The 26,420-nt window shown below is 37.1% G+C and overlaps 1 protein-coding gene across 3 annotated transcripts; it reads left to right on the forward strand.

Moving 5' to 3' along the window:
* Nucleotides 1-1,345: 1,345 nt before the first annotated feature.
* LOC139975607 (cleavage and polyadenylation specificity factor subunit 6-like) lies at nt 1,346-26,109 on the forward strand. 3 transcript variants are annotated; one of them, XM_071983646.1, is made up of 15 exons: nt 1,346-1,499; nt 2,833-2,910; nt 3,710-3,832; nt 4,405-4,574; nt 5,253-5,332; nt 5,726-6,100; nt 7,078-7,262; nt 8,001-8,118; nt 8,421-8,821; nt 9,529-9,753; nt 10,201-10,238; nt 11,225-11,340; nt 12,018-12,171; nt 13,144-13,409; nt 25,515-26,109. In XM_071983646.1, the coding sequence occupies exons 1-14, from the start codon at nt 1,401-1,403 to the stop codon at nt 13,379-13,381; spliced, it is 2,400 nt and encodes a 799-aa protein (XP_071839747.1). In that variant the 5' UTR covers nt 1,346-1,400; the 3' UTR covers nt 13,382-13,409; nt 25,515-26,109. The 3 variants fall into 3 exon arrangements, with proteins under 3 accessions (XP_071839747.1, XP_071839746.1, XP_071839748.1); XM_071983645.1 differs by lacking the exon at nt 25,515-26,109 and adding an exon at nt 17,565-18,580; XM_071983647.1 differs by lacking the exon at nt 25,515-26,109 and adding an exon at nt 17,565-18,580 and having other exon boundaries at nt 9,532-9,753.
* Nucleotides 26,110-26,420: the final 311 nt, after the last annotated feature.

A 26,420-nucleotide genomic window follows, 5' to 3' on the forward strand; every position in this document is an offset into this window, starting at 1 on the left:
CTATAGGCAAGAGATTTACGCTGCATTGTGTGTAATACATGCTGCACACAATGCTGTGTTACACGCGAAACCGTAAACAACAAACAGCATGAAATGAGATCTACTCGAAGCCTATATCTTTGCATTTTAGCAAAACTGATTTTGCCAAGGGCATCATTACATGTTTATTCAACTATAGTAGTTCTTTTTTAATCATAAAAATGTATATTTGTTTTTAGAAAAGGAAGAAGTTGTCATGGACCTAGCGCTTTGGGTATATACGTAAGTGTCCAATGAAAGATCCATTTTCACTCATAGGGATGGTGTATATAAAATATGAACAACACTCAGTTGTTATATTTATATTGACGGTGTTGCCACAATTGTAAATCTAATACCATGGTTGTTGATAGATATTTGTAAGCATGTTTAATTCTATTGTGAGTTATTTTTACTTTAGATCTAAATAAACGATTCATGCATTGCGTTTTGTAAGCCCTCTTCAAAATCAATCAGTCTTCCGTACGAATACACTAAAATAACCTGTTAACGCAACATGAGTCATACGGCTGCCCACATAGATCCTATTTATTGAGGCTTTTTAGTAAACATTTTAAGATGAAAGAAATTGATAATTCTATGAAATTTTGACATTTCCTGTCATTTATTCGATCTGGATTCTTTTAGGTTACAGTTTCTTCGAATGTTATCACGTGCATGAAACCGTACTCCATGGACCAAATTTATCCTGGGCCGAAAAAGCCGAAGAGGAAAAACACGGGGGAAATGAACCCAGCCCCCTCCCCGTTCCAATTTTGTTGTAGACCTTAAGTGCACTTTAAGTCAAGATCACATATTTTAGTCGGAGTTGTACTAGGACCGACCATAATTTCATATTTGTGTGAAAATGCTATTTGTGTACAAAAAAAAGCATCTGCATCACCCTGGTAAATTCATATTGTCATAGAAGTTTGATCGGAAGTCGTTTTCGTCGAGGACTAATCAAATGACAGTATACGATATTTTCTTTCTTTCTTTTTTGGACAAAAGGAATTTATGTGTTATTTACCGTGTGGTCGGGGCAGCACTAAGACCACGATTTCAAGTTGTTGTGAAAATGTTATTGTAAGTAAAAGATATGCTAATTGGTCATTATAAAGTTATTGTCAGAGACGTGTGGTCGTAATTTCTTTTCGTGGTGGAGTCCCTTTTGATAACCAACTGATGGTTTGCTTTTTGTTTTTTGAACGGTATTAGTGTTGATACTTTCTTTGTAAGGTCAAATAGCATACTGGACGTATGCATATTTACCTACATTCGAGGATTTCGAATTCCCTTCCCTACGCCATACGCGGAAGGGGGAGGCAACCAAGAATAGCATTACACAATTTGACTGAATTTGGCGTTCCATAAACAGAACCATGATCGCAGACTCTAAACAATTTAACCAGGTTATGCTAAACATGGCTGACGGCGTGGATATAGACCTCTACGCTGATGTAGATCAAGAATTCAATCAGGTAAAATTTGAACTTCATGATTCGGTATTGATATACATAAAACGTATGCATTCATTTTAACTTCGTCTTTTGCTCATTCTATAGCATAGGCTAAGCTTTTTACCTCGATTTATGTGTGCCAACATGAGCCTTACACTACAGTACGTTAGACCTAACGTAGTATCGCAACGCTTCGGTAAATTTACAATTAGCCTAACGTTCAAAGTAAACAGTGCTTTATAACATTAGGAGTAGGAAGAACTACCGCCACTTTATAAATTATACCCACACACTAGTTATTTGTTAGCTTTCCTATCACACTTTTTCACTATCATATTCACTCACTTTCTAATGTGATGTTAGTTTTGGCCTTTCACCTTGTATTAGGTGCCCAATAGGCCCAGTTAATATAATCATAACATTTACAATGTAATAAAGATTGAAGGATCGTTCTTCATAGGGATGGCACAAAAAATGAGCTTGTCCTGACGGTGTAGAACTAGAACTTGTAGAAGGTGTAGCCACAACAGTAGGCATATAATGCATTGAACTGAGTTTGTTTTGGAGGTATTTCTCCTTATATTGAACTTCCCGCTTCATAAATGAACCGACAGTGTAGCCACAACAGCAATGATGCATTTGTACTTTGCAAAATTTTCAAAAAATGTTTTGCATACTCAAAGAACAATGCTGCTTTGCATTGATTTTGTTATAGATGTTCAAGTTTGCCCAGTTGCAAATTGCTGTGTGTAGCCTACATGTGTTTTTGTCTCTTGTATCCAATCTTTGGCTTACTTCATATGCCCATTAATAAGGCATTCATGCCAGGGTCAGGTTGGAATGACATATTTTTCTAGTTGTATAATTATTTATAGTATTGTGAGACTTGATTACATTAGCCTACAGTAGATACTTCAGGAACTAACAGCAGTTTACAACAAATTGTTGGGAAGAGACAAACATATGTATGTATCGTTAAAGTTAAGTAATCATGGCTTTCTTGCTTTGTCTATTATGGAAATAGAAATAAAGCAAGGTAATATAATTTACATGGATATTAATGGCCCGGAGCCTATGGATAACAACACAACAATGCCGTTAAGCATGAATCTTCTTACCCAGTTCAACTTGGTCTCATGGGCTACGCCATTGTGGTAAGGATTACCTTCTATTACAAAAACAATCACCTGAGACACAAAAAAACATTGGGGCTGTAGAGTTGAAAATTAACATACAGGGATAGTAAAATAATACTTTACCCCGATATTGCAGATGGGAGGGTGGGGGTGGGGTAGGTAGAGTCTGATTTAGGTTTTCAGTGACTAATTGCTTCATTTTATCACATTTCTTACAGGAGATAAATTCTGGTCAAGTTGACTTGTATGATGATGTCATTACAGCTCCTGCAGAGAGTAGTCAGCCACCACCTCAGGTTGGCATTTAATCTTTATTTATTTTTGATAATAGTTGTGTAGTGATCCTGTGGTTTGAAGCCCAATTATGCATTCTGAATATAAAAGAAACTTACTGATCCCTCTACAATCATTTTTGATGCTATTGTGTTGTAAATACTCACACAATCGTAAGGATGTAAATTTGTGCCCTAAATTTTTGGCCAATTCGCAGAGATACTGCACAGGAAAAAATTCAAACGAAAACATAGTGTCTGTTCTATGCCATTGTTTTGGATGAGATGAAAGCATTAATTGATGCATGCTAGGGCAGATGTACTGTATCATTCATAACTGTGTACTTTAGGTTATATGCTGGGCTAAGTATTTCGCCCATGCCTAGCACCATCACAATTAAAGTAATGTCTGTGTGTCTCTGTCAACATTCCCGCAACAAGAGAACCTTTCGAAGGACACATTCCTGAGACTCCCTGAGTCACTAGTTGCTTAAATGTTGTGCTATGATGTCCAGTGTAGATCGTTCATTGCGTAGGCTACGTTGTTATCATATATTATGTATTAAGTCTATTGAGGTCAAAACTTTGCCTTTGACTTATACAATATTTGCAGTGTTTTATAAGTTTACCAAGCTGTTTATTCTTCCAAGCTTAAGAACATAGGTATAGCAAAGTGCTCTCATTGCTGTATGGTACAACACTCTCTTGTACAGTATTGCTAACTACAAGCAGTTGGAACAGGATATCGGTACTGTACACCCTGTCACCCGTACCATAGATTACTACTGTAGACCTTAGTACCGTTTATGATTTTCATCTCCAGCAAAAGATATTCACAAACAGCAGTGGACCAACAACTCAGACGTCAGCAGCTCCCCACTTGGCGTCCCCTTCCCCCTCAGCTGGTGGCAGGAGGTACTCCATGTACATAGGAAATTTAACTTGGGTAAGTTTCTGAACATTACTATGTACAGTACTGTAGGTTTGCTGATTGACACTACTGTACGCCTACTGTAGTTGCTTAACAGTACATGATTACTTGTAAAGAAAATATATTGATTTTGCCACAGTTCTTTCAAAGTTTATGTAGGACTTTGTTGAGGAGGCTCCTCACACTTTCAGTGCTGGGCTTACTGGACTGTAAAGTCTTTTGGTTTCCTTCTGAGCAGAGCAGAGGATGAAATCTGGACTTACCTACTTAAATAGATCTGTAGGTTTCAATAAAAACCATTAGGCTGTCTTAGTTTGATCATATGATGGTTTAGTTTGAGAAATGCTGGCTAGGTGTGGTCCAATATGCTTGGTTTGGTGGATTTAAATTGCAGATCAAAAGCATAAATAATACTGTATGATGTTTAAAGCTGCCTAGTGTTTACATTTCGGTTTTCACAAGCATAGACATGGCTGGTTAGTGTACATACTGTGTTGGAGTCTTAGGATGTTTCAGATGTAAAGATAAAATATGGGACTGGACCATTTACTTTTACTTTTTATTTATTTATTTATTTCAACAAACAGTGGACAACTGACCAAGATATCATCAGTGCTGCATCACAGGTGGGAGTTCATGACGTGCTGGAAATAAAGTTTCATGAAAACAGAGCCAACGGCCAGTCTAAAGGATTCGCTGCAGTGCATGTAGAAAATGAGAATTCATATCATGTCATATTGGGCGAGCTTGGCAAACGGTTAGTTGAGGCTATGTACAATTTTGGATAGTATAATTTTGAATAGTTAAATACAAATTCAGTCTTGTTAAGTAATCCTAAGGGCACATACAGTTGACATGCTTATGGAGAGAAAGACCACTTTGTCGAAGCAAAAAAATTATTAATTAACGTCATATCCTAGAAGGATCATCTGCTGGTTACATTGATCAAGAAATGTTCTTCATAAATGCTTCTCATTGTGTAGGAGACAAACAATGAGAAGAATTTTATTTATGACACAGAAAGTCTTGTTCTGATGCTGTACCTCCAGACTCGGGAGGGAAAGACATTAAGTCCATAGTTCTCTTGCTGTAAAATAATTCGGAAACCTTAATTTAGTTGTCAGTGTGATATAGAGAGTATCAGGAGAAGTGAAAGATAGATGCTTTACCATATTCGAGAAACAAAAAATGCAATATCATTATTTAATCCGTTAAGCTTTATTGAAAGCTTATATTATAACCTAACACACAGATAAAATAAATATGTGACATTGGGGCCTAACCTTGTGCGTTTCCCCACTGGCTCCTCTTTGATGCAGTAACTTTGAATTTCAGTGAGTCGTGTTGGATTTCAGTGACATTCAGTAGGTTGTGGTTTGGTAGATGGATGATGGTTATTTGATCAATTTTAATTGAATAAATTTGTATCTTTCAGGGAAATTCATGGACAGCTTCCAGTCGTTACTCCCTGCAATAGGCAAGCGCTGAATCAATTTGAAAATGCATCTCGGAAAGGTAAGTGGCATTGTTATAAAATTGATGATCAATTCGGTTGAGAATATTTTAATCAGCAGTTTCATAGCCTGTTGTAAAGACTCTTTTGAGCTTGTAAACTGGCAAAGTATCTCATCACCAATGAAGGTCTAGATGCAAGCAGCAAATCCTGCGACACATCACTGTTTGCGGTGGTAATCAGCTTTCTAAGATGTTGCTATAATTTGTGAAAGATGAAAACTCAAAATAACCTGAAGTTTAAACATTACCTTACTTCATCCTGTAAAATGATAAAAACAAAAGAAAAGAGAATCGTAAGAGAAACAGCTTGCAGTTTGTAAACTATATGGTCTTTGCATTTACACTGTGCCTGGTTTGTGACGATTGTAAACCGACTGTTATATTCTTCCTCAGCTCATGGTGGTGGAGCAGGGGACCAGCCAGAACGTTTAAATCCAGCAACGCCAGATCAAAGGCCACTGGCGCCTCCACCACAGCAAGCTCCTCCACCTAGGTTTCAAAGTCCTCCAAGCCAGCAAGGCCCTCCCCAAACTTTCCGTGGTCCTCCACCTCAGCAAGGGCCTCCTCGACCACAGGGCCCTCCGGGACCCCAACAGGGCCCCCCGGGACCTCAACAGGGCATGCCACTCACTCAGCACGGCCCTCCACAACCTCAGCAAAGGTTTCCACCACCACAGCAACCCCATCCCTCTCAGCCTGGAATGCCCCAACTCCAGGGAGGACTACCACCACCCCAGGGAGGATTACCTCCAAGGCCATTTGCTCCAGGTGAGAATTTAGGATTGTAGCCAACTTACCCATAACATTAGAAGGGTTCTTTTGATCAAAAAATGTTGTGAGTTAAAAGTTTGTTTGCCTCAGTAGATGATATGAATCACAGTGAAACTTTGTAAGTTTGGTTTGAGTGAGAGCTGTTTTCACACCATCTTTGTTACTTTGTCTTTTATTTACTGACATAGTAGTTTAGCAGACTTGTTCACTACAAAACCCTGTGGTTTAATTCTCCTGTACGTATTTCTCTTAAAGCCATTGAAGATAGCCCCAAACCGTGTGCCAAGCTCTGAAAAGTTAACTTTACGTTGCATGCAAGTGAAGTTTTCTTCTTTTCGCTTCAAAATGCAGACACTAGTAAAACGTGATACCTTGATATCATTTATCTTTACCTGAGATCAGGGAGTTCCATAACAACTCCCTGCTGAGATGTCAATCGCTGCTATGTACACTGTGTTGTGGGTATTGACCGAAGCTGTATGTATTGACTGTACACTAGTGTCTAATTACCGACGGTAGCAAGCTGTGTGTGTATTTTCTGGGATCTATGGTGGTGTCTATCAATTCTGTTACACCACATTTGAAACTAGGTCATGGGACGTTTCTTTGTCCGGAGTCTTCACACCCTTTTAAATTCAACACAAAACCCTGTGGTTTAATTCTCCTGTACGTATTTCTCTTAAATTCAACACTGTACACATTTGGTAAGGCAGTGATGAATTGCTCACTACTGCTGTTTATAATCACAAGTCCACTTACATCCATTCCTTACATTGAAGCAGAGGCAGTTCTTGAGAGGCGGTACAATATTTGATGGTTTGTCTGGTTAAATTGAGATGGAATAATTTATTAGATATCATACATCAGTCAGCCTTATCATGATCACACTATTAGCTCACCTCATTATTTAGTTTACTATTTACATGTAAATTACCACAAGCGTAAAACAATTTCTTTTGATTTGTGTGTTGTAGATAATAGAATGCCCATGCAGGGCCCTCCTGTGTCAAGAGGGCCACCTCTAGGGCCCTTGGGACCTCCAGGACCACCCAGACCAATGGGTGGCAACAGAATGCCACCACCTCCCAGACCTCAAAACTTTCAGGACCCTCGCATGCGTGGGATGCCACCACTGGGAGACAGAGGGCCAAGACCAGGGGTATGTAATGATGATGGCTTTGACGGGCTAAAATACTATTTCAAATTGCAGAGTTCATGTAGTATGTTTTTGTTCCTTGCAATGTTTAAGAAAGCTCCACTCGAAAGAATTATTTTGTTATGAACGAGATAGAGATACCAGTTGAGAGAGAGATTAGTTTTTGGTTTCTTTGCTGGAAGCAAAGGAACCCATGTAGTCGAGTTGGCATGTGTGTGTTTGTGCGTCTGTGACACTTGCTTGGGTCCACGATAGCTCAACAATGGTGGAATGATGGATATTTCTCATTCTTGTCCAACGTATAATTTTTACATTGCAATAATTCCGCAACCTTAAGTGTGATTGTAGCCAGACTTGGTACACAGTTGTTGGTTAATAGCTGGTACATCTGGGCCCATTTTTGGGCCAGATGCATGTGCACTAAAATGCATGTGCAGACACATTTTTTGGGCCCAAATTCACACAAACTTCCTTATACCTTTAATTTTTTTTTTTTTTTAAATGTCGTCAGATGGTGACTTTTCAAAACTGCAAACTACTAGACCTCTGGATTTACAATTTGATGACATACAACACTTTAATATTTCACTAAGCAAGGAACCATTGTGCCATTTAGGCTCTTGTTTTATTGCAGTTTATAAGGTTATAATGACAGCAGATATGGTGCCCCCCCCCCCCCACCCGGCTCCTGACATGAACCATTTCTTGAAATATCAGCTGTATTTGTTTCATTCTATGTAGCTTCGTGGTCCTCCCCCACCACATCAAGGTCAAATGCCACCAAGAATTCGTGGGCCCCCTCCACCTGGTATCAGAGGTCCACCACCACCTCAAAGACCAGATTGGGAGAGACCGCCAGGTGAGTGTTTGCTTTTTTTTTGGACAATTTTAGGGTGTGATTATGTGATATCTACAATTGTAAGCCAATTTATGGAAGTGAACTGTTTCAATAAATGAGTTGAACTAGTTAATTGTGCCATCTGCATAGCAAACTGATGAATACCTATCATTTTCACTTCCTGATGATTATCGAAATACTCATGCAAAGTTTTTCAGCTTGCAGAATCATGTTTCTTATAAATCCAACTCATTAACACAGAAACACCATCAAAGTAAGTAATAATATGCAGCTATTTGAAAAGTCTCCCAATCTTGTTGCAGTTTCATTTGGTGGGCATCCTCCATCACAAGGACCTCCAAATCAGGGAGGTCCCCATCCGGGCCCAAGACCAGGACCTCCACCCCCAGGCTTTCGTCCTCCTCTACAATCTGGTCCACCAGGTCAAGGTCCACCTAACTTCCAAGGTCCTCCCAGACATGGAGGTCTACCACCCCCACCAGGACAAGGGCCACCACCACCTGGACAAGGTCCACCTCAAATAGTCCATAGACCTCCACCTGGCCACGGACCCCCACCCCAAGGTCATGGTCCACCCCCTCCTGGCCATGGACCACCAGCACATGGAGGTGTTCCACCTCCAGGCCATGGACCACCACCACCTCAGCAGCAAGGACTTCCCAGAGGCCCACCACCTGGAATGCATGGCCCACCTCAAAGACAAGTAAGTATCATTTAGAGAAGTTTTTTTTTTTTTCTGTGAACGTCAGTTACTGTACTTGAAATGTGTATCACATCTATCTGTTCTACAAACTGGACTATATGTGACAATATAAGCCTACTATATATTATATTTATTACTTGGCGGAATCGATCTCAGAGCAGAATGTAGTACCGAGAAGCTTAGGCTTCGCAGAACTGTCCGATTGTAAATGTTAGCGTAGCCTATACACGCGAACATTCTTCGCATTGGAGCTGGACAGCGCAGTGTATAAACATTGAAGGGTCTGCTGTTCAAACTTATCTCGTCTTACACAAAAATCATGGAATCACAGATGCACTACATATATGGCGGCTCAATGATTTTATTTTACACATATATAATTTATAAGAAATTACACCGAAAAATAAGGAAGAAATTAATCTGTATTCAAACACGGTTTTTTGTTGTGATTACTGTAGGAACTGTATGGAGCGTGGGTTATGTTGCAATCTGCATTGCGAAGATGCCGTCAGGTTCTCTACTGTTCAAAGTATATTTGAAATATCCATCCTACACGATTAAACATCGTTTCTCTGTCATACGCAACATTAGCATTCTCATATTTTGAAAAGACGTTTGGAAAATTATTTATCGTTTTTAAAGGTATCTTCTAAGGGCTACCAGACAATTCTCTTTTAATCTTTAACTCTTTTCACCTTCTATTTCAGCAGCCAATGGCACCGCCACCAAGGGTTGTTCCTACCCCCAGCCAGGGTCCACCACCACCCCACTACGGGGGTCCCATTCCCACTCAAGTTCAAGTTCAAGCGAGTCAGCCGACGCCTCATGTGAATCCAGCTTTCGTTCAGGCCAATCATGGACAGCCGCCTCCACAACAGATGCAGCAACAGCAGCAGCCCCCACCGGCTGACAGAGGACCCCCGGCCTCAAAGGTATAATTTGCAGGTCTCAAAAAATTGGGCATTGTTTTCTTTTCTTTCTCTCTCTCTCTCTCTTTTTTTCCCCCATTCTTCTGGCTATAAATTTAAGGATAATAATTCAGTACAAAGATTAATAAATGATAAAGCCACACATCTGAACAGGAGGGAGAAATGGGTAGGTGTTGGGGGCTAGACCTTTCAGACTGTTTCAGGTAAAGCATATATACGATTTGGTAAAGCTTATACAACAGTTGTCACTAGGTTTCATGTGATGGCAAGCCATAGTAATTCCAAGCACGGTATTGATTTAAGGTCGAGGCCACGGATGCATCGCCAAATAAAATATGCATAGGTTTTCACAATATATCAGATATCAGAATATAACACCGTTCATGTAGTACAAGATGTTACTATTCAGTTGTCATATTATTGCATTATTTTTCTCCCACCTTTGTTTAGAGTTACAATGGAGACCAGTATCGACAGTCAGCTGAAAGGTTAGATAATTGTCATCATGTATTTATTTACCCAAGGGAGAATAACAGCTCACATATAGTAACCCAATCTTGCATTGGTCAGGCGGGGGGGGGGGGTTAGATAGACCTTGAACAAGATTCCCCTTCCGCAAGTTACGCCATTGCTCGACACCATGAGGTATCTTAGGTGGTGCTTATTTGGCAGACAATATATCGTCCTCACATTGAATCTTAACGCATGGTAACGTTATTGCTTTGCATGATTACTTAAGGTGGAATTTTAATACGTCACAGGCCACCAAAATGGTACATTTTCAGTGAAGGACATTACTCAATTTATGTAGGTAACCATCCAAATGTTAAGGAATGTGAATTCTAGAATGCTCTCTTTTGCTTATGTGATAATTACAGCTGTCTTAAGTCTAACTATTGTTTATATTCAGCCATGGTTCCATACCCTGCAATTATTCTGATGATCATGTCAGTAACCCCACCAAAATGTTCTTTGACGTTTATGTAAACAGCAGGACACCAAATGATTGAATAAGAGCAGTATGGTCTTGGTGTGCTTTGTATTTAGTGCTACTAGACTACAAAATCCATTTACCAGTCCAGCAACCTAAGATATAGATTGGTATAATTGGACGTAACTCAGTGTAAAGTGCTCAGAATCTTAGAAGAATCTTCTAACATTCAGTGACAGTGCAGTTCGGTAGCCTACAGTGCGGTTCAGTAGCTCACAGTGCGGTTCCGTAGCTCACAGTGCAGTTCCGTAGCTCACAGTGCGGTTCCGTAGCTCACACCGGGTTCCGTAGCTCACAGTGCGGTTCCGTAGCTCACAGTGCGGTTCCGTAGCTCACAGTGCAGTTCAGAAGCTCACAGTGCAGTTCAGAAGCTCACCGTGCAGTTCAGAAGCTCACCTGGTTGAATTGTATCTCAAAGCTGTATATAAAATACTCAGTTTGAGAGTGTACTAGCTTTTTTATCTGGCTATCATTTATCAACAGAACAAGAGAGCCCTCACCACCCCAGTTGTCGGCCACCGAGTTTGATTCCCTCATGACGCGTAACAGAACACTTTGCAGCGACGCTATCTCTAAGGCTGTCTCTGATGCGTCTAGCGGTAAGGAGTAGCAAATACCAAACAGGACAGATATTTCACTGCCTGAAATATGATTTGAACTTTAGTGAGAAATCAGGAAACATAACAGGAGGAGACAATTTTCATTGTGCACGACCAAAATTTAGCATCGTGAAGACTGTCGATGTCTTTCATAACCCAGTAAAGTGTTGCTTGTGGAAGGGCTAGCAGTGTGAATATTTGAATTTGCTATGATCCTACATGTACTAACTCCCATAGGTATAGAATTTCTAAATTTTTTAGCCACTTGCTACAAATTGCTTGTGCTTAAGAAATCTGCTGGTTGCTAATATTGAGTTCCCACTGGCATTTCCCTGAAATACAACACACATCAGTTACTGTATACAGGTTTATTGTAAGCAGGCCAATGACATTTCGCTGATAACCAGCAGTAACATTGGGCTTATGTTAAGAACTGACATCATGTGATAGTTTTGACTCAGGGATTGTTACCCTACGTGTATATGTTAATGTTCTTCATGTCCTGCTGGCCCCAAAAAAAGGCCCTTTTTTTCTACCAGCAATTGGTGAAATCCAATATCATGTTAGCTAACAAAGAGCCTGTATATTGAGGCCTGCTAAATAGTCGTATGTTTTATCTTGCAATGAATTTGAACTTAACTCTTTTCTCTACTCTTTCCTCATTTTGTGCCCTGTAGGAGAGTTTGCCAGTGCAATTGAGACCTTGGTCACGGCGATATCCATCATCAAACAGTCCAAGATAGCTGGTGATGACAGGTGTAAGGTGGTGATCAGCTCTCTCCAGGATTGCCTTCACGGTATCGAGTCCAAATCCTACGGTGCCAGCACTGGGTAAGGATTAAGGCTGTGGGTTGACACGGTTTGTGATTGAAACCAGGTGTCGTGATTGTTGTGGATTTATATCATTTAAATTTGAAAACAATTGTGGATGATGTTTACTAATAACTTTCCAGGATGTTCTAAAGTTAAGTGGCGATGCAATTCGGTAGCTAGATTAGTCGATGATGATTTTAATAAGATGTGTGTATTTTTTTTTTCTCTTGCATGTTATTCAGACAACAGTAAAAAAGTGACTAGGTAAAGATATTTTTATGAATCAAATGGTATTATTAATTACTTCCCACTTGCCGCTTGTTAGTTGCAGAAAACAATGAAAACTAGGTTGTCTAGATCGATTAGGTACAGACCAAATCAGTAAGTTCTTTAAAACTGTCACAGGTTAGAGATTAGTGGCCTGACAGCTGCTTGATCCCAAGTGGATAAAATGCCTGGCCTTGGAGCCTAAGCCTAGCACAGGTAGGTTTGACTGTTTGTTTTCTTTAATCCAGTATAAATGTGCAAATATTTTCCAGTGTAGATTTAACTATTCTTCCATTGTGATTACTCCTTACTTGCCACTCATTTGGTGAAATAGAACAAGGAGGAGGAGGAGGATTCAGTTTGATCAATAACGCTCTCACTGGTTAGGTTTTAACTAGTTTTGTTACCAGACAGTCGCTTCAGCTTGTGTTGAGAAACATCCATATTTTTGGAGCGTCTGATCCTTGCAGTATGTAAGGGTTTGTCCAGTTGTAGGATTTCAACCTTTGGCTGACCTAGGTTGGTGGACTTTTTTTTTCGTTTTGATGATTATCATAACCTATGCATTCATGATGGCGTGTGTATGTATGTTTGTGTGCATTTTTGCATGCTGGTTCCATCTGGGAGGATTTGTAGATATGTTTCTGATCGAGGTTTGCTTCCCATTTTGTGCGAAACGTTACCTCTCTTCAACGTGATTTGGATTCTTTCCTTGGTTTTTAGCGGTGGTAGTAGCAGTCGGGGAAGCAGCAGGAAAGAGCGTGAATCACGAGAGAGGGACGAGACTCGCCACCGGAGTCGCACCGACACCACTCGCAGCAGCAGTTCACGGTCCACCCACAAACGCTCAAGAAGTCGGGATCGCCCAGAGTACAGAGAGAGGAGCAGGGAACGTGGAGAGTACAGGGAGAGGGACCGGGAGCGTGGTCGCGAGAGGGAGAGAGAATATCGCCATCGCTGAAGAGGAGAGCAGATCAATTTCGGGAATGGTAAGTTGACCTCTCATGAATGCCAACAATGTTTCTTTCCAACAAGCCACCCAGCTTGCCCGTGTTTACGTTGTACTTTGAAGCAGAGGTAAGAACGGTGCGGTATGGATGTTAGTCTGAATCATATAGGTGTATTACTTCAAGGACAATGAAATTAGAAATAAAGAAAAGATACGCTGTCTCTCAAGTTGGGAAAAGAAGCCTGAAGAGATTCTCAAACAAATTTGAGAAAAAATTTTGAAGCCACATTTTGTTATCCCTCAATCCAAAAATAAGAAAACAAAAGTGTGTATGAATACTGTGGGCAGTGCATCCATTTTGGCGCAAGCATTAGATTAAAAACCAGGTATCATCTCATTGAACATTGTTAAGGGTCTATTTTTTGGGTGCTGTTTTTGCAACAATGTTCAGTTTTCTTTGTGGTATGGCTTTCCTAAAACATGCATTATTCAAAGCATTGTATGTACGTACCTGTTTGAATGGGATACCAACCCATCCATCATCAATGGTGTATTTGATAGAAATGCCTCTGGTGAACAACTCCCCCAAGCAGCTATGTAAAGTTTTATGCTACCGGTAAAGATACCATTGTATGAATGACTGGATTGAAGATTTGAGCAAGTCTAACTATGACATCATTATCAGACCACTTGTGCTTGAATTTATTAACATATTTCCCCTATTCACTACATCAACCATTTGCTGTGATAGATGGGGGATATAGGTGGGGGTGGCCTACTGGCCTTCCTCTCAAACAAAATAAAACTGAACAAAATAAAATTCAAATGTAACATAGTATTGGCATTGTTTTCATAAAGAACACTTATTACATTCACCTTGAAACTATGGAAAGAAAAAAGGACGGAGAATAATAGTTTCACCTCCTAGTTGCACGAAGAGTAGCACACACTGACAAATTGGAGGCCCCCCTGACAGGACATTTATCCATAATATCTCCCAAACTGGAGTACAAAGTTTTACTTGGCATTCTTTGGAGGAGTTGCTCATCACAAGCATCTTTTTCACTCATGGTAAAAGATGACAGTTGAATTTTTCTTCTCCTTTCAATATCAAAGTGAGTTTTGTTTTTCTGTACTTGGTGTTTCGAAGTCTTACATTCTATTATATCTGCATGAAGCACCGGTAGCAACTGATGTCATCTGCAGTCTTATGTACACAGGCTGGGTGAAATTAAACTGCCTAGGAATTAGTTGCTGCTTTCTGTGCAAAGCTGCCACTAGTTTGCAGGCTTCTCACTGGGACTCGCTACCACTTGGGAATTCTTTTCAGGGGTCAGTTTGACATTGACAAACAACATTTGTAATCATATTGATGTTCAGGACTTTTACAAATTGACTTCTTTATTCATGCATTGCGATAAAAAACTCTGAGAGTAGTTGATTGCTTTATCTATTAGGTCTTAAAAGCAAAGGATATAAGGTGTGGGGTGGCAAGGGGGGGGGGAGCTGTTTGACAAGCTATGGGGTCATTCAACCCCATGGTCTCAGCCTATATGTACCCTGGGGTGTACACGTTTTTACCATATAGTGGTAATGGTGCACATTAAGAATGGTTTTATGCGTAGTGTTAGAGCACATGTTCAATATCATAGAACAAAAAAAATTCTGTTAACTTTTCAAAACAAGTATCATTTCTTAGTGCTAGAGGTCACTACCATTGCAAGTGTACCTGAGCCTACTAGCTTTATTTGCATGTAAAACGTAGGGGAAAATATGTTATTTAATCCAATGCTTTAGGGATAGATTGCATCTGACTTCATCATTGTGAGAAAGAAGAAACTAGTTATCCCAGAGAATCTGATTGGAAGTGAATTTGAGAAATGTAATTGGCGTCATTTATATGTCTCACAATTGTTTTATTTTTGTAACTTTTATTTCTAAGTGTATTCTTAGAAATACACAAGGAGGTGTTCATCTCTTGATATTGGTGGTGGTGGGGGGGGTGGGGGAGAGGAGTGGGATAGTGGGTGGAGAAGGGGTGTGTGGTTGTATGAAACATTTCAATTTGTGCTCCTTTAACACATGAAGCTTTTCTTGAAACATGTAATATATTGATCTTAATGCTTTCTTTATTTGCACAATGTATGAAGCTTGCATTGAAACTGCAACATGTTCCCATTTGATCCATTTCATAATGATAAATTTAGAGTAACAACTTGCTTTCATTTTTTTATCTTTTTGTTTGTTTTTTGTTTTTTGCATTTGATTAGCATTTTTCTAGATAGTATTCAAATACTGTAGGTAAAAAAGTTGCATTTAGCAGTCGTATAATATGCAGACAATTGTAAACTGAGCCAAGAACAACAGCATTATATTTACAGGAATGTGCATATTACCTAACTGTGTATCTATTAAACATATGACGCTTATCATTTTATGGTTGTCTTGTTGCTTTGCTTTGGTGAGAGATTGAAAGATTATATATATTTGACAACCCCTTTAATGTTAACCACCTAGTCTTTTTATGGGTGTTCTGCAAACAATGTGGAATTGTGAGTCTTTGCACACAAACAATTTTCAAATGTAAAGGTACCGCATGCCATTTGATCACAATAGTAATTCTTTCTCTTTACCATATGATCAAATACAGGATGAATGTTCCGGTAAATTCCAAAAGTACTTTAGCTGCAGTGTCAAAATCTTTTTGCTACAGGTCCTTCAGATGCTGCCTTAGAATGTAGGCATGACTTCATTATCTTAAAAGTTAAACGTTATTTTACATTTTTTTTATGGGTGTACCCACCACTTCTATTTGCCACGTGTACTAGAATATCACAAGTAAAAGAAAAGTTGTCTTGTTTTTATCAGCAGAAGCACTTTACAAAGCATTCATCAGAGACAATGGTGATTAAATTTCAGGGAAAGTCATTACTGTACTACTTAAAATGTTTAATTACAGTCTAACAAAGTTTCTTCCTTAATGAGCAAAACGTTTAAAGATTTCAAGATGGTTCTTTTGAGGTCTATAATCTCTCTCCATGTTCTCTATGTTTGCATTCTATTCTTGTTTCCTTATTTATTTTTGTCGTTCACTCGTCTTTTTAATTTACTTTGCTCGTCTGTTGCCATAATTACCGTATGTAGCATCTCCACGAACTAAATGTTACACACCCTAAACAACTAAATTTTTATTGTACAGGTTATGCTGCTTTATATGAATAATGAGTTGGAGGTATTTGGTGGTGGGAGGGAGGGGAGGTATTGGGGAGGGGAGGTATTGGGGAGGGGAGGTATTGGGAAAGGGGAGGTATTGGGGAATGAGAGGTATTGGGGAAAGGGAGGTATTGGAGAAAGGGGAGGTATTGAGGAAGGGGATGTATTAGGGGAAGGATGGGTGGGGGTTGGTGGGAAGTCACATTTCTGCATTCTTTTGACACCCAATCTTTTTGTTGAAGTTGTCATGTTGCTCTCTGAGATAGCATCCATTGCTATTCATGGATCATACATGGTTTTTATGGAGCTCAATATAATCCTCTTGATATTTTCCTCCTCGCCAAGTGACGAGATGTCCTGTTTCCTCCCCCCCCCCATACATTTTCATGATTGAAATTGTTGAGCTGTCAATTTTGCTTTGTTTCCAGATAATGCTCTCTGCTTCTCTTCATGGCAGGGCAAATTTTTAACGGTAATCCGGTTTATAGTAGAAAACCAAATTTCTGTTAGGACAAAAAAAATCAGCTGTGGGGCTTGTCACCTGGATGACCGGCTGTTTCAGATTACATTATAACTAAATACCTCCAAATAGCTGAAGTGATTATATTGGTATCACCCTCAAAGTGTGTATGTACTATCCACCAACCTACTCTACACATATGTCCTACCACGGTGTACAATATCGGTCATTGTTATTGTTTCGGACAACCAAATCTGCTATTCGGACAGCCAAGGCCTGGTTGTCCGGTTAAAACCAGAAAAAATATCGTTAAAAATTTGACCTGCATGAGCAGGTCAGGGGTACTTGTTCCTATTATGTACTAAGTGTAATCTTGTCTCTTTTTTTATTTATGTATTTTTTTCTTTTTTATTCCAGAAAAAGAGAGCACTTTCATTTTGTAGAAGGAAAAGTTAAGCTTTTCCTGAACTTGTTCTGATCATACATGTTTTCTTCTCCCCTTTTGTTTCAAATTTCTTTTAGGGTGGTTGTACAGGAAACGTCACGCTGTAGAAACTTCACTTTTATTTGTTGTGGATTTTGGTGTAAATGTTTAGACTGACTTTACAAAACAGAACAGACCTTTTTAAGGCAGAACTGAACTGAGCTTTTAGCTTTGACGAGTATGTTTTTTGTACGAAACTTGTCGTTAATATCATAATCCATTTAATTAGGGGACTTTACATGTCTTAGCTGGAAAAAAATATGTCACTTTGAATTATTAAAAATCATTCAATTATAAAAATCATCATGCGATGGACAACCATATCACATTGTAAATTATTCAGCTTAATGTACCAGTGATTATTGCAACTTGAGGATTTACCTACTGTAGAATATTTGGAAATGGGAACAGAAAACAAAAAAATTAGTTTGTCATGTAAGAAAATAACCACAACTGGGTAAAGTAGAATATGACAGTGCTGGTTCATTTATGATATAAATATATATATTAATCTATGAAAAGAAAGAAATTGACACAAAACGACAACAGTGTTGTACAAACCAGGGCCTTTTGCAAGCTTACAAGTATTTGTGATGCAAATGGTAACAATTTTAATAAAAGTGTGTCCAGGATATACAAAAGCCTTCAATACCAAAATTAAATATCAAAATGGAATCTGGGAAGATGAAACAGGAATAAACGGATTGAAAAGGATGAAAAACAACGTGAATACCAAAGAAGTGGAAGAGAAATTTGAATTCGTTGACATCGCTTCGAAAGAGAAAAGGAGGCTGAACTCTACTATGAATGCTGGGAATCCGCAAAGTGAAGAAACCGCTGCTTTTGATGGCCGTGAAAAACAACCCTGTACAGATGAAAAATCTTATCAGTAAAGTTGTTCTTTTTACTTTTGTCACCTTTTATTTTTTGTTAATTAGTTAATGCACAGCTTTTAATTGTTAAGATCTTGTTGCTTTATTTTATTGCTTTTTTGTCTCTGGTTTTGTCTTTTATTGATTGTAATTACATTTTGAAAAATATTCCCCCACAAAAATATTGTATTCACTCATTTCTTTATCATGTGTTTACTGTGTTTTGTTGTTTAACCTGTACCAATGGTAAGACCACATTTCTGGTTGAATTAATGTTTCTTTGACCACAAATTGAGATGTTAACATTGCTTATTCTTTAGGTCTTGTTTGGGACAAAGGTGGTTTTATGGTCTGGTGGTATGTTATATTATTATTTATGAGACCGTCCTAGAAAATGATTAATTTCTTCTTTTTGAATGAAAACATCACTTTATCACTGTGCATGTCATAACAATTTTTGAAATCTTGCAAAACAGTAGTATCACTTAGAATTTCACCACGATCTCATTTTGTTTTGCTCCACCAGAAAAAAACGTATGAAAGCAGTCTTAGTTGTGTAGGAAATATTGAATTGTTGCAGATATAAAAAAAAACCTTCATTTCTGCAATTATTATGTACTGTATGTGCTGAAGACTGACCACTGTTAGCGTGGCGTGCTAACAATTAACGTAATCAACTAGATTATTATGAAGAGCAATTTTTGTTTTGAAAGTTTAAATATTAAACAAAATGGTAACTTGTCACATAAAATAGTCCATGGTCAGTTTCAGACTGAAAAATGCCATTTTAGAACAATATTAAATTACATTGGAAAAGGCCATGAAGTCATTTCGTTTTGGTTTTCCTATTGCATGGTGTATGATAGGGTACAGTATCATGGTCTGTTAATTTTTCCTATATGGTATTTTAAAGTTTGTCATGTAAACAAAATACTACGATTGGTGTTCAAAAGGTGGATGAAATAGGACTATTAAGTGTTGACATTGTCTCCAAGAGACTTTATAGGCTACAATTTAATTTTAGAGCTATTGGTATGGAAGCAGAACAAAGTACCGGATTCAAATAGAAAATGTTCTGATATTTAAAATATATGATGATAAATGGTAAAGCTAATGAACAGCCTTTTGTTGTGCACATGCACAGATACATTCATTATCGTATCTTAATACCAAAAAGAAAATCAACATCATTTTAACGATATAATATTTATACGTTCATACCATGATGTACAACATAGTTGTAAATTATCTCTAACATTGTTGTTATCGATAACAATGGTATCTATTGATAACCATGTGTGCTACATATTGTAGTGTAGAGATGTTACTGTTGAGTGTTTGTTTTTTAATACGGTACAGTAATATTGTTGCGATACGATGATGTGAATCAGATCTGCTGAGAAAAAAATCTGTCTCTTCTTAAAAGTATAGTCTTGCAGTCTAGCTATCTCTCCATCTTGATAATATTCCATCTTCAAAGATCATCAGTATTGGCCTCAAATTTAAGAAACAATTTACAAATATTATTTTCAAAAGTATTCATTTTCAAAAGTACTTTGCTACAGGCTCTGATCCTCCGTATTATTTCCGGCATATTAAGGATTATTAAAATTGATAGTTAAATATCTCGATGTGGAGAACTGGTTTTTGACAGGCAGTATAATCTTCGTTTGAATTTTAACATGGGTGACCATTATCTGATTTCTAGCATATTTGGAGGCAATATGGTAGACTGTTAATAAACATACCTTTTATGGATCTCCATCATGAATACAGCTAATATAGCTGTATTATCAGGGAAGGTTGAACCATGTAGTCATTGATACATATCAAACTCAGATGTCCCTTTTTTCAGGCATTTATAAAGCTTGGCATTGTTTTTTGAATTTAATATTTTTTTTAAAATTTATTTTCTAAACTAAGAAAATCTTGTTACTTATATACAAAATAGTTTAAGAGGTATTGCATAGCAAACTGCTTTACATAATGGTCAAATTGCAATGGAAATTCAACAATATAATGCAGTTTTTTTACACAGGAACACCATACTATTTGATGAGAAAAATTGTTACAAATGAAAATTCAAAGAAATAGAAAGCTGCTATGGTGGTTTGCCATCAGCATCATACAGGATATGTCTCATACCCTGAAGTTTCAGTTAAATCCTGTAATGTAAGTTTATTGTTGCAAACAGTCAGTTTTTTTTTCAGAAGTGTGTGATGCAACAACTTCAGATCTGGGTTTTCCATTTTCTTTCGTCGCATTTGTTGTTAACGGTTACAGTGCTCCTAAAGGTTTAAGGGTGTGTTATGCTTGGAAACTCTCTCCGATAAAGTTTAATTTGGGCAAATGCTGCCATAGATAGTATCAGTAGTCAGGAATATTACAGTAGTTAACCTGTCAAACATAGTTTGCCCACAAAAATCATTAAAAGAATACATCAGGGAAAGCATAGCACCTTTCCTACCGTAGCAAAAAAGTTATGATTGCAGATAGTTAGACAATGTAGAAAAGTAGCAATGCATAATGTACCACTTTGTGATAGCTACTGTACATGCTTTGAAACAGTACTACAGTCATTACAGTTTGTAATTGGTTTACTGTACATTAGTCTGTACATGGTGTGATATTTAACCTTGGTCAACTCTGCTGTCAAAATAAAAATATCCCAGATTCTTTAAAGGGTAGTCCAGGGGGGGAAAAAGTTCTTTTTAACTAATGTAGAATTATATACTGAATATCCTGGTGAAATTTGTATGGAATATTGTCATTGTGCTTTTGAGATAAAAGAAAAAGAAGAAGAATTGAGAGTAAAAATTGTCACAGTTTGAACTGTGATTGAACTTGAAGCAAACAAAATGTGATGTAATAGTTGCAGCACACAGTTTATTGTTTTGTTTCTTTGTTTCAGTTTATTGTTTTGACCTTTCGAATAAATAGGGTTCTAACTTTGTCTTGGGGTGATTTAAAGTAAACTGTTTTGTATTAATATGTTAATTCAACCCAACTTTGAAGAAGAAAATTGGATGAACGTTTTGACAAAGGAGGAATACCAAATTTATATTAGTCTATATTTGGTATGTAGATGACAAGTTCACACTTGTTCCATGTAAGTTCACTTTTGGTACAAAACATATCAAAATGTTGTTATAAATGAACTGAATACAAAATTTAACCAGGATGTTTAGAATATGTTTGTTTTACATCAGTAAAAAAAATTTACATTTTCATCTGGACTATCCCTTTAAGTGGTTCTTAACTGTGCATTGAATATCACCATTCATGCGGGTGCAAAATATCAATATATGTACAGTATATATTCATTGTGTGGCTTCAAACAGCTCATGATCTTTTGTGTTACCAGGTTATGAATACCAATGCATGAATGTCCAGTACATACCACACACAGTAAAATTTATCATACAAGATACATTGGCTCTTGTAATTTAGGTTTGTGTTGTTAGATACATTGTTTTACTGTGAGAGTTATGGCACCTGTTACTCAATCGATAACACATCTTAAACATTTTGAGAATGTTTTGCTGTTTAGAATCTTGAACAGTTCTAAAACACTTGAGTATAGAAAGAATCATTTGGATCCAAACAAGCTCTCTGTTTTTAAAATTGCAACATATGATAACAATCCCCCTTGTCAGATTTTTTGGTTTTAGCAAACCTTTTGGATAATTAAAGGGCAAGGACTTTTGTCGAGTTCCCAAGGTCTGTATTTCCGATGGTGCACTTGTGAAACGTTTGCGGAATTTGTACAGTACTTTTCCGAACAAGAGCTCCATAAAAATCTAATTTTTTTGATTTTCTACTCATTTTCCACATTAAAATGAATTTTCTATTCATGTGTACAATCCACCATTATGTGTTAACGACCATATTTTCTACTCACTAATATTCATGCTGTAAAGTCGGTCGTAGTTTCCAGGGAATATTGCACCGACTACTGTAGTGTTGATTGAGTTCTTCTTAAAAGTCCGGTCTTCCATCCATCCATGCCAGAAAGCCAAGAAAGATAAACATATTGGGTAAGGTAAGTTGGTCAAAAGGCAAAAATGTAAGTTGGTCATTTCCATTATGTATTCAACTCCATTGTTTTCTTTCATTTTAATTTTTTAATGTTTGCATCATTTCTACCTACAAAATTGTCCAAGATTGCCAGTAACTTTTCAGAATTTTTTACAAATCGTGTAATATTGTGAAATATCATATTCTTTTCTGTGATTCCAATTCTTCAAAATCAATTTACATGTCTGAAGCGTTTTCTGTTCATGTGTACCTTTAACTTCGATGCATGTCTTTGCTGGTCAATTGACTATCAATATCATTTTCATTAATGTTACTTGATTCAGATTGTTCCTCCTTTAATTGAAGCAATAATATATATTCTGACGAATATCTTTCATTTGTTCACATAATTGTATTTATAATTCATTGTAAGGCACTTGAAACTACAACTGACCACATTTCCCTATTTAATGTAATAAATTTATCTTAACCAACCAAAGTTTTGAAACACTGAACTTTGATGTTTAATAATGTGTCAATCATTTAGCCTTGAAATATTAATGAGCGTTCTTGACTATTGCTTCATATGTAAGTGAACATTTTGAACAAAATTTTATGGTTACCGTGAAAAATATGTAAGCTACTGATTGTGTACTTACTGGTGTTAAATCATGCTACACAGTTGAACACTACCGTAATGTCTTACCCACAACAACAAAAGAAAAAAGAAGTTGCTTGTAAAAGGGAATTGTCCCTGCTACAACCATGAGAGCAATTTTTTTTTTTTTTCACTTCTTTATGTACAGTATGCTGGTATGATCAACGTTAAACACAACTTTATGTCTGACACTTATTGTAAGATTTTTATTGCAAATTGTTACGCTTGCCAAAAGTGACAAAGATAGGACTGGTGTAGTATTCAAACCATTCTATATAGATATGCTGTACTACAATATAATACATGTTAGAGAATTATTTGCAAGACAATCTGCTTTCAAAACTGATTGCATTAAAATGATTTTATGAACTATAGAAAAGCATGAAATGAAGAATGAATTCTTGAAACCGTGAGCATTGTGTAAAGAATTGATTAATAGCCACAGTCACATGTTTGAAATACAGGGTTTCTTTGGTGGTACAGTACTTCAGAAGAAACTAGAATCATTTTTCGATAATTCGTTAAGAGTGAAAGTAACCTCACATGTAATATGCATAACCAAGCCTAACAAGATTCTTTGCATGAATTATAGAAAATTAACATTTATACAGACTTAGTTATAATGAAAATCTGAACTTAAACGATGTTTCATGTTCGATGTAGAAGAATGGATTTTTTTCCTTCCTTTTCGTTATGTTGTTATATATTTACAACGCAGATTGAACAGTTACACCCAGAAAACAAAACAATGTAACCTTTTGACTCAAAACATCTTCAAATATGAAATGTTAAACACTTTAAGCAGTAGCTGTGTAACAGTGTTTATATTAGATCTTGAACACTGTGCTAGCAACTTCATGTGAAAAGTAAAGTTAAAACTTGAAAAATAATCTTATAAATTCATTGTTTGACAGGATGGTGTAAAATTTTACAATTGTGTTTTGTTTTATTGCTGCACAGGTTTGATACAGTGGAAGCAACTTAAGTTTATCTACATAAGGCGCAGTATGGTTTTTGTATATTATTTAGTTTATTTAAGCAGTACTGAGTAATACCTTCTGATGTAGCAAAACCTTTCCAAAAATTACTTCACGTGAGTTCCACATGGCCACTTAAGAAAGTGTTAAATAGTCTTTTGGTATTTTGTATGGAATATTTGGGGGAGTGGCAGTGAGTGATCACGAACAGTCCTGTGTTATTGTTTGATTATCATTTGTAGAATTTTGTTTGGAGGGGGGAGGGTTACTTTTTAGGCTCTAAACAGGCGTGTAGCCAAGGGGGGGCGAAGGGGGCAGCCGCCCCCCCCCTTGAGCATATTTTTTACAATTTTTTTTAAGGTTTTTATGATATCGCTAGTATTTTCAAAAGAGAAAATGCTAAGATGCAACTAACAAGGCATGGGAAGTGCCATTTCCAGCGATCTGGGAGGCATTTACAGCCAAAATTTTCTTGTACGCTTCGCGCCAACCATGGTGGCGCTACGCTTAGATAGTTTGCAATGCCGAATCTACAGTTTCGCCCCTCCCTTGGCAAATTCCTGGCTACGCGCCTGGCTCTAAAAAGTATTAATGCATGTGTGGCAATTGGCTGTGTAAATAGACACAACTGATGTGACAATCTGGACATTTGTGGATGTAGATTAGGAACACTCGAGACACATGTGACTCTGCAGTTTAGATATTGGACATGTTTTGGGTAAAAAAAATTAAAAAATTGTGGACTAGAAATGTTGAAATACGAGACTATGGATTAGAGAGACATGTGGTGCTTGGGTATACTTGACTGTGGATTACATTCAATTTGGGGAAACTTGACTTGATTCATGGAATCTTCAGTCTCAAACTATTGTCAAAAGACAAATGAAAGTAGATAAGTTAACAGACAAAATGTAGTCAGTGTGCTATATCAAAGTGAAAAAGGTGTAAAAACTTTAATTTCTGTTCAGCAGTTTAACAAGTGTTTTAAATTAAGTTATCTGTTATGCCCAAGAAATATCCAGATTTAGTATATAGGAAACACTTAATTTTTTAAGGTAAAACATGAAATGGTTGTGCATTGAACATTAGAGCCTAAACAATTTAAAAAAATTTCAGTTGTTTTATGGAAGAATTTTGTCTCAGACAACCAGTTTAACTTTAGTTATTAAGTTATTGTCATTTCTAGAAATTTCTTTGATTGAAAGCAGAAACATTTGTCATTGTCGTGTTTATCGTAGAAAATAAGAATCTTTATTGTTTTGCTCAGGAAATAAAAAGACATTTTCTTTATCAATAATTCTGTTTCTAAAATATGGTTGATTCATGTCAATATTAACATACAGTATTTTTTAGTTGTATAACTCTCTTTTTTTACTTGTATATTAAACTAATATGTATGCTTTACTGATATAACTATCCATGGTCTGCTTTTACCTTACAGATATACTTTTCTTTATATTACAGGATATTGTTGCAATGTATCTGTTGCTCCAGAGTTCGTTGCCCCGACCAGCACAGACTCGTGTACTCTGAGCCTGTTCACAGCTAGGAGTGTAGTAAGTATAGGAATGATGGTGTGGTAAGGCACTACTACTTTGGGAAATAAGATTTTCAGGTGAGTTTACTTTACGATAAATGTAAATGCTTTGTGAACTTCAAAACAACTTATTGCAAATATATCTTGAGAGGTAAGTATTTGGTCTTTGTTTGTCTTCCTTCTAGACTTTGGTTTGTACATTCATTTTATAACCTGGTAGTATTTATCTGATTTACTGTTCTTGGCTGCCAAGAACTTCCAGTTCTTTGTCAAACCTACTGTACTGACCGGGATGTATTTTAAACAACATCTGTTATCGTTACACCAAACTTTGACAATCTTCCGAAAATTCCATCAAATGTATGCTGAATCCTGAATGATTCCGTTTGACATGAGAATTTTCATATTCAGTGTTAGTCTCATGCAGTATAAAGTGAATCAGAAATGTTCAAATGTTTAAACAGTTTCTTCACTGTTTTACCAGTCAAGATTACTAAAGTCCACAAAATATCGAATAACTAGTATCAAAATGTCCAAGATACATAGTAAGTACTGATAAAGTTGGGAGGGTGTAACAGGCAACACTATACATCATTTTTAATGTAACAAGGGAGTTTGGAACTTTGGATCATGTTCCCATTCAACGACAGTTGATTTATTTTGGACTATTCCATTCCATTATAGGTTAATGAGTATTAATAAGATAATGATTAAATTCACTAAATTATTATAGGTTAGGGAGGTAAAGTGTTGTTCTCAAAAAATAATTTGAAAATGGCAAACAATGACTGTTTGAGAGAGTACACAATTACCAACACCCCTACTTCATAGTG

This window comes from Apostichopus japonicus, chromosome 11 (assembly GCF_037975245.1).
Source record: "Apostichopus japonicus isolate 1M-3 chromosome 11, ASM3797524v1, whole genome shotgun sequence".
Taxonomy (NCBI): Eukaryota; Metazoa; Echinodermata; class Holothuroidea; order Aspidochirotida; family Stichopodidae; genus Apostichopus; species Apostichopus japonicus.